Raw genomic sequence first — 14,548 nt, forward strand, 5'->3', positions numbered from 1 at the left:
TTCTTCCAGCCTTCTACAAGAGCCTTAAGACTTGGCTCTGCTGACTAGCTTGGGGCTCCAATGGGGGCTCCCAACATTGGGAGTGGCTGGCGCCTTGAGGATGCTCTTTCCATCTTTTAATGTGCTTGTAGTTTTTAAATGTTTTTATGTTTTTCCTTGTGAGCCACCTAGAGTCATTGATAGTGAGATGGGTGGCATATAAATTTGATTTATAAATAACATAAATTTTAAAAAGCAACTTCATCTGCTACTCTTGTGGAGTGAACATATATATTTGGATCAGGTTGTCCTTTAGCACAAATGATTTAAAAAATTATATGGGTGCAGGGGGAGTTGATGTATGCAGCAACACTCTTTTACATGTTTGTTGTATCACATATTCCAATACAAGGACATGCAGTTAGGTGAAGAAACTGTGAAACTATTTTGCATGTGGCCAAAAATTATTTGGGTGTGCGCATAGGAATCTTAGGATGCAATGGAAGAAAATTCATTGATGTATGGCTGTGGTTCTGGCATACATTTTGTTTTCATCTTCTTTTTTAAATTATGTGTGTATTAAATATAAATAAACATGATTGCTTCAGGGAAGGTATGTGACCAGAGTGCCAAATCAAAATGTACTCCAGAAAATGTAAGGCTACATTTTTTGCATTTCTTGAGAGCTTGTGGTGAATGAACAATTTATACCGAAGTGCTTTTTGTTTGCTTTTAGATTCTTAGATGAAAAGTGGTTCAAGATGAAATGTTTTAATTCTTTTTTAGAGAATTAAAAAGATTGTTCCTAGAAAGTCTAAAGAAAACAAAACAAGCTAAGTGTTGAGCGTCATACTGTGTTCTGGAACACTGCTGTTTGATTGTTACCTCACTTGGCTAGGAAAGCAACTTCCTTATTTTAGAAATAAAATATTCCTTTCCTTTGCCACCAGTAACATGCTGTGCTGAGACTTTAGTTTCCATTAACATTTGTTTTATTCTCTTTTTTTTGGTTTGCTTGCTTGTTTCTGGCATCTACCAACATCATAGAAAAGGATGCCATTTCTTCGAGTTCACAATTGTGAAGCTTACATTCAGTTTGGCATTCTTCCATATAATTTCCTCACTGCAATTTTCTCTTTGAAAGGGCTGGTTCTTCCAAAGGTATAAGGGAAAAATGATTGTTTCACTTTTTTGTTTATCTCCACCATTATCATTTTAAATAAGTATATGTAAGAAACTGTTTGAAATTATAAGCCAACAGCCGATTTCCCTGTTCTGTTTTGGCAGTAAGATGCTGACAATTGCATGTGTTCACATATAATTTTTCAGTGCAGCTGGAGGAGAAATCTTTAATCTATGTCTCCCTGACCTAGAAGAAACCATAGATGAAACGGCTATCATTAGGCTTATACGACAAATACTGGAAGGCGTTTTCCATTTGCATCAAAACAATATTGTACATCTAGATTTAAAGGTAATAGTGCATACAATTTCACAACTTTAGAATTTATACTGATCATGAGATTAATAGTAAAGAAGACTGTTCAAGCTTTATCTTTACGGTCTCATTTACTTTAGAATTGGGAGAGGCAATTAAAAAAAAAATTATATTGTTCGCTACCCCAACATTTCTTCCTATTGAACATGTGGGATATTAATATAAAATATTTTTTTAATTTTAAACTCTTTTAACATTTCTAAAAGGCTGAGATTTATCTTTAGGCTTATTATGAAAATAGTCTGTTACTAAGGAGGTGCTTGACAGCCACCTACATTTGGCTGTTACATTGATCAATGCAACAATTACATTGATTCTATTGGGATTATACTAGTATAAGTAGTTTTGTTCATGTTATGATATATAAACTTCTAAATATAATTTAAAACATTAATATAATTTAATTTAGATGTGTATAAATACTTTTTGTTTGTTTATTGTAGCCACAGAATATTTTGTTGAGTAGTATATCTCCCCTTGGTGATATAAAAATAGTTGACTTTGGTTTGTCTCGGAAGATTGGAGGTTATAGTGAAATACGAGAAATTGTTGGAACGCCTGAATATCAAGGTAATTCACACATATTATTTGAATGCATTTCCCCTGATGTTGCACTAGCCAGGCTTTTAGAAGAATGTCAGTTCCTTAGCTGTCAAGACTGACACAAACCTTCCTCTTCAGTTGTTCTTCAAGTGGTCATAAAACATGGCTTTTTTCCAAATGGAAAAAGTATAGCTTCAAAATAAGATGGGGAATTTGTGGCCCTACAGGTACAAAACCAAATTTTTAGGAGAGGGGAACACCCCATAATAAAAGCACAAAATAATAAAAAAATTGTGTGTATAGTGGACCTGGGTTTTGTAATTAATTATGTGTGATTGATGGTTTTACTGCTGTTGCATTGTAAACAGTCTTCAGTCACTTGAAGAAAGGTGGTATATCAGTCTCTTTGTAAACAAAATAAGAGTTCCAATCAGAAATGGGGCATAAAATATAGAAAGATCTACATTATCTAAATTTCACAAAGTATATACAAACTGTTATAAAGAAAATAATCTTCCTGTAACAGGTCATTATAATGTACTTGGAAATGAATGCTTGCTTTCTCCTTTCTACTGCTGTATGAAATGATAACATAATTTATCTCAGATGGCTCATTGGGTGGAGAGGAGGATGCTTTCTGCCAGGATACAGACTTAGTGCTAGTACTAGGCACTTGCCAATGCCTAAGGGAGGCCCTTCAGACTGTTGCTCATGCCCTGGTCACCTCACAACTGGATTATTGCAATGTACTCTATGTGGTGCTGCCCTTGAGGACCACCCAGAAGCTACAGCTGGTTGAAAATGTAGTGGTGCAAGCAGGAATGGGTGCCTGTTAGCATGCCCGTGTGTCACCACTGCTATGCAAGCTGCATTGGTTGCCAGTTGGCTTCCAAGTGCAATTCAAGGTGCTGGTCATTACCTATAAAGCCCCGTGTGGCATAGGGCCTGGATAGATACCCTCCAGTAGAAGTGAGTGTGCTCCAGGTGCACTCTATTAAATGTTGTCATCTGGTGGGACCAAGGTAGCATGCCTTCTCTGTCACGGCCCCCACCCTCTGGAACAGCATCCCCCCAGAGATAAGGATAGCGCCTTCTCTCTTAGGTCCAGAAAGCTCTTAAAGTTCTTCTTTAAGAACGGTCTTAAAACCTGGTTTTGGTCTCAGGCCTGGAGCTAATGTATTGTTGTATTTTGTGGGGCCCTGTTTTGTTTAAATTGTGTCACTTTTAGATCATTTTAGTTTGGGCTGTCTGTGAGGTTTTATGTTTTATCTGTTTTTAAGGATTGTTTTGGTTTTCTGCCCAGAGTCCATCAGAGTTGGGCAGATATAACAAATTTAAATAAATAAATAATGCAATAGGTGATGTATAGAGATTTATAGTCCATAACCAGCAGTGCTTACACCATAAAAGAAAATGAACAATGCATGCATTAAAAAGGAGTGCCCACAGTTGGAAAAAAAGACTGTTGATAAAAGGAAGAGTGTGCTGGGAAATTACAGCAGTAAAATACACAATGTGATCTTGACAGTTGCATTCTGGATATAACTAGGAGTGTTATCTAAATTAGCAACATCTAGTTCAGATGATGAATCATCATCTTAGTTCTTACAGCCTGAAGGTGAGGGGGAGATCCAGGTCAGTGACCTAATATTCTTATTAGGTTATCTTGCTTCCTTTGAACATTGATCAGGATATATTGCTTTCAATAGTTTCTGCTACTCTAATGCGAATGGGATGCAAACATGATGTGTTTCTTGTAGTTGTTGAATGATGCATTCCAGAAAAAAATATCATTTCCCCCCCATTTCTGGTTTGCACAAATGAAATCAAATCAGCTAAGGCAACATTCCTAGAAATAACTGGGAAAAAGATGGGAATAGTTGGCAAGAGCATGGATATTGAAAGATTTCTGGGTTTACATGGCATACTAAACTAGTTTACAAAGAACAATGGATAAGTTCACAGTAACACACTAAGCCAAAATCAGTTAAACAACATTATGGCTTAGTGTGTTGGGTGAATCAAGCCACTGTGGGCTAAAGGGCCAGTTTATACAGTCACTCTGCTAGATAAATAATCTCTTTGGTGAGATGTGGATCATTCTCAATGTATTGTAAAATAGTGTGGCAGATCAGCAATAATCTTGAACATATGATAAAGTTATTTTAATACTGTATTTAATGGTACTTTTCCCTTCCAGCACCAGAAGTCTTAAATTATGATCCTATTACTACAGCAACAGACATATGGTAAGGTAATTTCTTATGAGATTAAAGCAACTTTAAAAAACTTAATTGTATAGTTTCATCTTAAAAGCCTATTGATTTTCCCATGAAGCCTTTTAAAATCCTTTTTGAATACTTATGGCCTTTGAGAGCAAGTTATGATATTGATGAGCTAGAAAGTGAATTTGGAGCAGACATTTATTTCCTGTGACTCCTTTTTCCAGATGTAAAGCAACATAAAGCAGAGATCATCATATTCTTTTGCTTCAGTATATTTAAGCAGCACCTGTTTGTGATTGATTAAAAAGAGAACTGTCATCTTCGGGTATATAAATTAAAATTTAAGTAAATTAATGTTTCAAATAAAATCTAGAATGGTGGGTCATCTTTGCTTTTTTAACTTTCCCTCAGTGATCAGAAATACCATTTTACTGTTTTATATTTACTTGGATTCTCCATCCAGGGGAATATGAATTTCAGATGAAACAAGCTTATGCTATCGATAAAACTGTACAAAGTATTCTAGCCTGAATCCTCAGTGCTCATCCCTTCCTTCAGCTCCCTGTTAAAACAGGGTAGAGTCCTCAAATCACCAAAAGGTGATCTTATTTTCCTTGGAAGTGTGGCTGGTTTACTGGAGTGGGAATGGGAGTAGGAAGCTTCTGAGAGGCAAGCAACTGTTTTCATCATCCCTATCCAACCCCAAGAAACCCAGTTTGATACTTATTAAATTTAATTTGTTAAATATACTTACAATTTGTGAAATGTATAAAATGTATATACAGTCTAATCTAGAATTCTTGATGCGCATATTGGAAGTCTTGGAAAGCACAAGTGTCCAGACTTGTTCTAGAAATTGCAGTAACCAGGAGTAGGCATGCCATGATCCACATGCAATCTTTCCTTGTCTCATTTGTGTTCCCCTGCATCCCTAGAATTTGGCTGCAAAATGACCAAATTTTGGCAGTATGATTTTGGATTATGTTTGTGTGTGTGTGTGTGTGTGTGTGCGCGTGCACGCACCCACACACCTTCGAATCAGTGTGGTCCCTGCAGTTTTTTTGACAAGATTTTCCAAAGTGCTTTGCCATTACCTTCTTCCTAGCTGACTTCATGCCCAGGGTGGGACTAGAACTCACAGTCTCCTTGTTTCTAGCCTGATGCCTTTAACCCCTACACCAAACTGGGTTTCTTGGGTCAGATAGGGATGATGAAAACAGTTGCTTACCTCTCAGAAGCCTCCTGCTCCCATTCCCACTCTAGTAAACCAAACCCACTTCCAAGGAAAATAAAATCACATTTTGGTGATTTTAGGACTCTGCCAGAATATCTCCTATGAGCCCCATTTTTGAAAGATGGGGCTGAGTTGCAGACCCTGGCCCCTGAAACATTGCCTACCTCTGCACTAATTGAAAGTATGTTCTCTGGAAGTCTTGTGTGTGATTCAGTATCTCCATAAGTACAGTGGAATGTGTATGGGACTTGCTTCTATTCATTTTAACAATTACATTTTGGATTGAGTGTCAGACAGGTGACTTCCCTTTGGTTTATTGCAGAATCAGATTGTGTCCTTCGCATGGCACATGCTTGCCAGGATTTGTAAAGTCTTTATGAAAAGGCTTTTGTTCCTTATGTAATCAAGTTATATTTGTTACAAGACACTGATGAGACAAATATCCTGGTGTCTGATCTCCTATGTGGAAAATACAAGCAAAACTTTAAATGCTTCAGGAACTTATTTTATCAGATATATAATCCAACTATATGAAAGCTTTAGTGTACTTGGAATGACTTTCTCTGATAAGTGAATGAAAAAGCAGTAAAAAAAATTTAAATGTTTTAGTACCTGTTACTTACCAGCAGGAAATATTTTAATTTGTAACATCCATGAAAAAGTGTAACTTCTGTAATTTCAGGAGTGTAGGTGTAATCACATACATGCTGCTTACACATGAATCTCCATTTGTGGGAGCAGATAAACAAGAAACGTATCTCAACATTTCTCAACTCAATGTGGATTATTCAGAAGAAACATTTGCTTCTGTTTCATCATTGGCCAGAGATTTCATTCAAAAACTCCTTGTTAAAAATCCTGAGTAAGTTTATGGGGATGGAAGATATGGAGGGATTTAAATTAAAACTTCCATGTTTTGTTATAAATAAATACTAATAAAAATGGGTTTTCTTATGCCAAAGCTTGGTTTTTGCATGACTTAATATAGTAAATGCACTGCAAGCTTAATTAAAAGAATCACTTTTATTTAATTCTCTGTTCTCTGTTCTGTTGTTAGATGTTCTGTTCTGTTGTCATAATAACTAAATAAACAAGATGTTTAGATTAAGCATCTTAATAACTAAATAAGCAAGATGTTGTAAGGTTGCAAAAATTCTTCGGGATATAGTAGGTTGAATTTGTTTGTGGCTTACAGAAAAATGTGGTAATACAACAACTCTGCCTGTTTATTATCTCCAGTGACTGCTAGCAGAAGTTGAATCTGTGTTTGGGTTATTTTCTCTCTCTCTCTCTCTCTCTCTCCCTCCCTCCCTCCCTCCCTCCCTCTCTCTCTCTCTCTCTCTCTCTCTGGAAATAGTAGGGCAGAAGGATGAAGAAGGTAGACCAGGGTTTGCTCCAAAATATGAAGGGCTACCTCTTTACTAACTAACCCCTTGACACCATGGCCTGCTGTGGCATGTTACAGAGCCTTTCCTCTGTTTCTTAAATGTCTTGGTTTATTCCAGCAGCATTGTGCTGCATGGTCCTCTTTGGTGTGCTGATTTGTTAATAGCTCTACTCTTGGAGCATGTATGTGTCCAAATAGAGGAGAATATTTTTACATTACAGATACCATTAGAAAGAGAGGCAGAATAAGGAGAGGGGAAGTGATGTGCAATATTTTGACTCAAAGTGGGCAAGAATGTTTTGGATCCATCATAGGCTCCTTCTCTCTACCTGTTGATTGCTGTTTAAAGAAACATCTTTTCCTGGATTTGCATGATACTCATGCAGGCTCTGGAAAGTAAATGTTTTGAGTTAAGGGAGTGGCAACAGGATGTGATCAGTTGTTGCTGCCTCTGTAATACCCCCTAAACTCAAACATGTATTTTCTTGAGCATGTGTGACTATCACGTGAACTCCCAGAAAAACGGTGTCCTCTTTAAGCAACAACCAGCAGGCAAAAGACAGCCATACCAGATCTGAGACACCTTTGCCTTCTTTGGATCTGCATAGTACACACCACTGGGGAGAAGGCTTTTCATCTTGTTTTCCTCACCTCTGCCAATATTTTTTCCTGACTGATACATTTCTGAAATATAGGATAAAAGGGCTGATTTAAGCTTTTGTTAGGATTACCCAGCTTCCTGAAGAATGTGGTAGCAAGCTTTGAAGTTGTTATGGAATGAAGTTAGGTTGAAGTTGTTAAGGAATGGAGAATGGAGTGCATCCTCCTTCCCTTTTGTAACCTGTCAAATCTAGTTGACAGATAGTTCTATTTGATAGTCTATGCCAGTATTAAATGGTGGTGAACTATCCATTTTTGTGGCTCAATTTTAACAAGTTCCATATCTTAAATCTACATATCTCTTCTCTTACTTTGTAGAGAGCGACCAACAGCAGAGGCCTGTCTGTCTCACTCTTGGCTTAGGCAAGGAGAATTCTTATTGTGGTATAACCCTGAAGAAAACCCCAGTTCTTCTCCAGCATATGATCATATGAGTAAGTGCATAGAAGAGAGAAATAATAACCGGCCCATGTCTAATGGAATGTGCAGTGAGCAAGAAGATAAAGAGAATATTCCAGAAGACAGCAGTACAGTCTCCAAACGATTCCGCTTTGATGATTCTTTGCAATATTCTCAAGAACTTGCAACAGACTTTGTATGTTAACAAATGCACTCCTGCAGGTTATCTTAAGTTGTATTTATGATTCTAAGTTAATCTGGTGGCACATGGTTTAAGATTATAGCTTGGCCACAACTGCATTGTTGTTATCCTGGAAATGCACTTTCAGTTGATCTTGTTTGGGCCCTTCTTTGTGCTGCCATTGCTGGCAATGGGTTGACCCCCTGGGAGACTGGAGTCTTGGCACCTGAAGTGGCTTGTCTTTGGAGGCAAACAGGTAACTGAGTATATTTGCACTTTCTACATTTAAGTTCAAAACATGACATTTGGGGCTGATCATTGATAAAGTAGGCAAGCTGGGAAGAAGAGAATTTTGAAAGTTAGCCACAAAGCCAACTTCTAAGCCAAAGAGTGATCTAATCATACATATGCATTTGTATTGTAACTGAAACTACATGGACTTGGCAGAGTGAAGAAATGAGTCCTTTTGTTCAGCTCTAGAAGTACAGTCTCATGCTGTCATTGTTGAAAAAGTTCAAATTAGTAACTTATTAGTATATAGTATACTCCAGTAAGCCTTTCAAGCCTATGTTTTTAGTTGGAATAGTCACTGGGGCTGAAGTGCTTGGACTGGGTTCTTGATTAGCCACCCAGTTTTTTGCATGTTAACTCAGAAGGGGCCTTATCCCCATTTATGGGAGAGTAAGTTTTCAACTGTGGATCAGTTCCCATGTGGAACCTAAATCAGTGTTTGCATTCATTTTTTCTGTTACGCAGATAATTTTTGGATTGAATGGAATGCATACTTAGTTTTGAAATCTTCCACTTCTTGTTCACGTAAATAAGATGGAAGAGATTGAAAGATACTTCTGGTGCCAAAAAAAAAAAAAAGCTGTATTTTCTCTTAGGAAGTAATGTTTGGTCCATGCCCAGTACCATGCCATATGGAGAGGATAACCTGTGTAATATTATGAATTTAGCAAATTAAATATTGTAAGGTTTAAATTTGAAAATGAGACCTTCCAGAAAAATGTGCAGGGTCAGGTAATGGTTTTAAATTATCTTTTCCAGATGAAGTTGATTTCATCAAACTATTCTTCCAAATTATAATTATAATTATTTCTGTGCTATTGTAAATTGAACCTGTTTATCTTATCCAACAAAGATTATAGTAGTAGCACAATCCTATTTCTGTGAATATAGAAGTAAATCCCACTTTGTTTATGGATTTTACTTCCAAGGAAGTGGTGCAAAAAATTGCTGACTAAAATAATGTAATGGCAATATGAATATTTCATTAATATTCATTAGTACAAATAAAGCAAAGAAAAATAGAGAAAAAATAATCAGTCTTTGTGGCATTAAACATCTAATTAATTCACAGCCTTACATTAATGCCCAGTCCTGAGATGTGCCATGTTAGAGATTAGATTAGGGTTTCCTCTCAGTTTGCCAGCCTCATCTCACAAATAACAAGATGAACTGCAGCCATAAGGGATGAAGCAGAAAGGAGAAAAATGGTGCAATTTCAAGACCACAGTCTGAAATTAGTACAGAATTTCAATATTGAAAGCCATATTTTCTTCTGATTCTCAGTTAAAAGCCAATATGGAAAGCACGGGTTCCCCCACCCCATCCTACTTTAATCTAATTTGATTTTTAAAATTGGTACTATTAGGCAGTCTAAAAAAAATCATAATACATTAATATATTTTTAGTAAGGAAGAAAGATTACAAGTGGAACAGCATGCCACAATAATGGTTATTATAGCACTTTATAAAAAAAAGTATATGATACATTAAATGTTTCTATTGTGGTATTTTTTAAAGTTTACATTTTCTTACTCTTTTCTTCCAGTCTTAAATCTTTTTAATATTTTGAATACATTCATTTTTGTCACTAGTTGACAGAGCTTTTGAGCTTTTATAAAAACTTGTATATGTATGTAAATTTGGGGTGTCACTTGAATCTGACAGTTCTAAATTTTGAATATCTCTAATTTTGTAAGTTTTCCTAGTTTATGCATACATTTGTATACAATGTTATTGGAATTATAATTGTTCTCTGAATTCTTTGTTTTGTGTTCAATATTAATGGGACTTTATAAATGGTTACTGGCACAGAGAGAATGAATTTTAAAAGGGCTATCTCTGAGCTAGATTTAAAAAAAGTGAACTGCTAAAAAGAAAAAAATTAAAAGTAGAACAGCATAAAGTCTTGACTATCATAAATTTTTGTGAATACAGGCTAAAGCTTCACCTGGAAGGTCTCACAATCTGTTTGAATTACTGCCCCCCCAAAAGTTATTTGGATTGAAGTCATAGCACAAAAGTTATTTTAGATTTATGATATCAGTCCAATTAAATTTTCTGCTGGGTGACATCACTGCCAAAAAATAAATTGGCCAAATGTGTGGAGACTTTTTTTATCCATAGTAATTTATTAAATAGTCAACTTGCTCACTGAATTAATGGCTAGTGATTAATACTTTATATCAGATGCTCTAGGTACAGTGACCCTTCATTTTAATGGACTAATTGCACAGGGTGAGGGATTCATTGTCATGAATGTCTGGTAAATCAGCAAGTACGTCATTGTGACAATTACATAATTTGCGTAATGGTATCAAATACAAACCAAGTGACATAAGTTAAACAAGGTCTTCAGAATAGGATAGGTATGGCTGCTCAAGCACCTCAGGAGGGCAATTGGTTGGGGGAAACCTATTCCTCCATCAGGCAACCTGGCTAGAAGCTTAGGCTACCAGTCTCCAAGAAAAAAAGAGGAGAGAAAGAGACTCCTCCCTTGACTAGCTTCCATGGATGCTTGCTCTCTTGGCACTCCTAAGAACTGGTCTCTCACAGTAGCCCCTTCTCTCCCTTCTTCCCCAACCTTAACAAAATCATTACAGAGCTGCTGTACCCCCCTTCTCAGCTGTCTTCACCTTTTCTCCTTCAACATCACCTCTTCAGGCTTCCATTCAGCCTCTGCCAGCTCAGCAGTTTGTTTGTTAATTTATCAAGTCTATACATCACCCATTCCCATCAGACTTCTGCTAGATTTCATGGGGTTGTATCAAACATCCATGGAATAATATAATAATAATAAAACATCCACCGTTGCAGAATTTCGCAGCAACTGGCTCTTTCCCTGGTGCTTTGCTGCTGAAAGCGTTTGTCTCATTGATGAAGATATCCAGTTTGGGCACCTCAGGAAAACTGGACAACCCTTGAATATAGTTGGCCATGGAGGCACCAAGAGGGCATTGGCAGATGCAGTGGCAAGGAGCAAGAGAGCAGACTTGAAGCCCAGAGGCCAAGGAGCAACACTAAAAACCCAAATAACAGTAACAGGCATTGAGAGCTTCCAGAGAGGATTAATTCTTACAATCGTTGTTCTTTGGTACTTTTACTCAAAAGATGTTGAGCAGCTTTTTACCTGTTCTTCCAGATTTTTTTTTCCTGGAAAGAAAAATAATATTGTGGAAAAATAGGGGTGGGGGGTGTTGCTGTTGTTAGTATTGTGTAGATTTTTAACTATTTTAATTACATATTTTGAAGTTGTAAGCTGCTCAGAGTCTTTTGGAGTGGGTGGCCATAATATTTAGATTTACTGTGGCCACCAGCTCCAAAAGATTCTGGACAGCTTACAACATCAAAATTTATAATTAAAACAGTTAAAAACATAGCAATAAATAATAATAGCCCAGACTAAAGGAATAGCAATACTAATAGTAATAACCACAACAGGGGCTCCACAAACACACTATCACCAGGCCTGGGAACAGAGCCAGGTCTTAAGGGCCTTCCAGAACCCCAAGAGTGGGCACCATCCATATCTCTGGCAGGACACTATTCCAGAGGGCAGGGGCAGCAACAGGGAAGACACATTTCCTCAGTCCTACAAGATGACGTTTAATTGAGAGAGCCTGGAGTGCATCCATTCTGTCCAAACACACTGGACGGGCAGAAATGATCAGAGATAGGCAGTTCTGCAGATAACCAGTTCCTATGCCATGAAGGGTTTTATAGGTGATGGCTAATACCTTGAATTGTACTTGGAAGCTGACTGGCAACCAATGCAGCTTGCGTGGGAGCAACAACACATGGACTTAACAAGAAGTGCCTGTTACTGTTCACATTGCTGTAACTTCTGGATGGTCTTCAAGAGCATCCCTCTGTAGAGCACAATGTAGTAGTCCAGTTGCAAGTGACCAGGGCATGACCATCAAAGATGACACAATTTGAATCTCTTATTAAATGCTATCAAAGATTAATGTCAGTTACACAATAAAATATATTTCCCATTCACCAGAAGATGGAGCTAACCAGAAGGGGCTAGCTTGTCTTTAAGTGAAAAGGGACAGCCAAGAACTAATTTCTGGTTTGCTGGGAGGAAACTGCACATCCAGCTTTGCCTTCTATAGAAAAATAATGTGTGTCAGCTCTAACTTCTGAAAGTGACTGAAAGAGAAGAAGGAAAAATAATTAATGCCAGCAAATGAAATTCTCCAGGAAAGGGAAGAACTTCTCTGCTCAGAAGGAGGAGGTTGTCCATATGTAGCTTGCAGCCAACTAGCTGAAGAGTGGGTACTAGCCTTCCAGTATCGCTGAGAAGACTCTAAAAAAATTGCATATGTTAATCTGTATTTTAAAAAGCAGTGGACTTTGTAGCAGAAAAAAAGAAGGGACAGACATAGGAATGGGCCCACACAAGGCCAACAAATCACTTTGATCAGCAAAGAGCTTGCCTCTCCAAGCACCCAAAAAATCTTGTTGATGTTGTATAGCAAAGCCACAAATATCTATAGAATGGGGTGTTATCTGCTGCTTGTTTACTACTGGAATGTGGAGGGTGTTCTGTCAGGATATTTTATCGCCTAATTTCATGTCCCAGCACCTCACTATCTTGGTTCATCTAATAGTCCATTTGCAACTTTCCCTTCTTCCTGCAATTTTTTTCATATCCAGGTTAGAATCAAGTATGAATGGGAAAAGGTGATGAACAAATATTTCATGCAAAAGACTTAGTTATGGGTTACGGTTGGACAACATGCTCATCCGTGATTAACTGAACCATAGTTTACTCCACCTAATTTTCTGGGTTTGCACAATTTACTGGACTATTAATTAACCACATGGGTTGAGTTTGCTCAAGACATTAACTTCAAATGTGGTTAGCTAGTTTATGGTTCAATATGTTGTTGAATATAGCCTTGTGGAGTCCTTGGGGTTCTCTGAGCTTGGTTGTTTTCTTGCAAACGTTTCGTTACCCGGCTAGGTAACATCTTCAGTGCTTATGTTACCTAGCCCCGTAACAAAACGTTTGCAAGAAAACAACCAAGCTCAGAGAACCCCAAGGACTCCACAGTTCAACCCCGAGCTACACATATTCGCTTCTATTGAATATAGCCTTATAGTAATACTTCTCTCTATTTTTAGCTACAATTTTACTTCTAATTTCTTAACTAGGAAATAAATTTCTCCCAACAGCAGACTTAGACAATGAGAATTGACAAAATTGAAATCCCCCCCCCCAAAAAAGTGCATGTTGAGAAACTAGAAAGAAGTATTGGTATGCTCAGAAATACAAAGAAAATCTTGAAGTGGGCAAGTGATGTCTTAGGATGAACTCCTAAGTTCATGCTCAGCAGTTATGGAAAGCTGTATGTCTGCTGGGAAAAAAATGGGATGGGAAGTTGATGGAATGCCCTGTTTTGGACTATCCAATAATTGCTTCTCAGCTTGAGGCAGCATCCATGAGCTGGGTTTACAAAACACAGTAGCTTAAAAAGAGGGTGGCTAATTTGTATTTGTGTGTTGTGTGAACCTAGCCACTACGGTTAGTTTATTTTGTGTACTGTGAACCTAATTGGGTTAATTCAGTAAAACATAAGTAAGTGCAACATAAATTAGTATGTTGGGGCTGTAAATGTAGCCATGTATTCTGCCCTGCCCGGTTTTGATTTCTGCAGAAGAAGCTCAAAGGTCATTCTAAACTTCATAGCTATCAAGTAAAAGGCTCCTGGGAGATTTGGTTATATTCCATTCCTGAAGTCAACAATCATCACCGCTACTGAAAATTAAATAAACAGGCACACAAAATGATATGGTTGAAATAGAGAAACTAAAGATCAGAAAATCCATAGTTGTTTGCAATTCAAAAAGCATGTCAATGTTAAATAAATTTTTAAAAAGTTCATTCTGGCATTTCCTACCTTTCATCACCTCTTTTGTTTCCTTGTGATTGGGAATAAACTATTTTGATGGGGTAATGTGGTAACTCTCAACATTACTGACTTGGATTTGTTTGACCTGTCAAAACATGTTCCTTGAATCGAGAAACCAGATCTTGGGCTTTCGCATTACAAACATCATGATTTGCACTAGTATAGTTGCTTGGAGACCACACATGTTGTTCTGAAAATAACTTTCCTCTGACATTTCAAAGGAAAACTTCCTT

General features: G+C 37.3%; 1 protein-coding gene across 1 annotated transcript in view; it reads left to right on the forward strand.

The window, feature by feature from the left end:
• STK17B (serine/threonine kinase 17b) overlaps positions 1-14,285 on the forward strand; it is a 32,692-nt gene extending 18,407 nt beyond the window's left edge. The window contains exons 4-8 of the mRNA XM_007426942.4: positions 1,309-1,453; positions 1,921-2,047; positions 4,221-4,269; positions 6,162-6,341; positions 7,845-14,285. Coding sequence (XP_007427004.1) covers positions 1,309-1,453; positions 1,921-2,047; positions 4,221-4,269; positions 6,162-6,341; positions 7,845-8,130 — 787 coding nt within the window. The 3' untranslated portion in view covers positions 8,131-14,285. The remainder of the gene's footprint in view (positions 1-1,308; positions 1,454-1,920; positions 2,048-4,220; positions 4,270-6,161; positions 6,342-7,844) is intronic.
• The last annotated feature ends 263 nt before the right edge of the window (positions 14,286-14,548 follow it).

The sequence above is a fragment of the Python bivittatus genome, unplaced genomic scaffold (genome assembly GCF_059951505.1).
Source record: "Python bivittatus isolate LINGU-HERP-01145 unplaced genomic scaffold, Pbiv_v1 ctg000200_np1212, whole genome shotgun sequence".
NCBI classification, from domain to species: Eukaryota; Metazoa; Chordata; class Lepidosauria; order Squamata; family Pythonidae; genus Python; species Python bivittatus.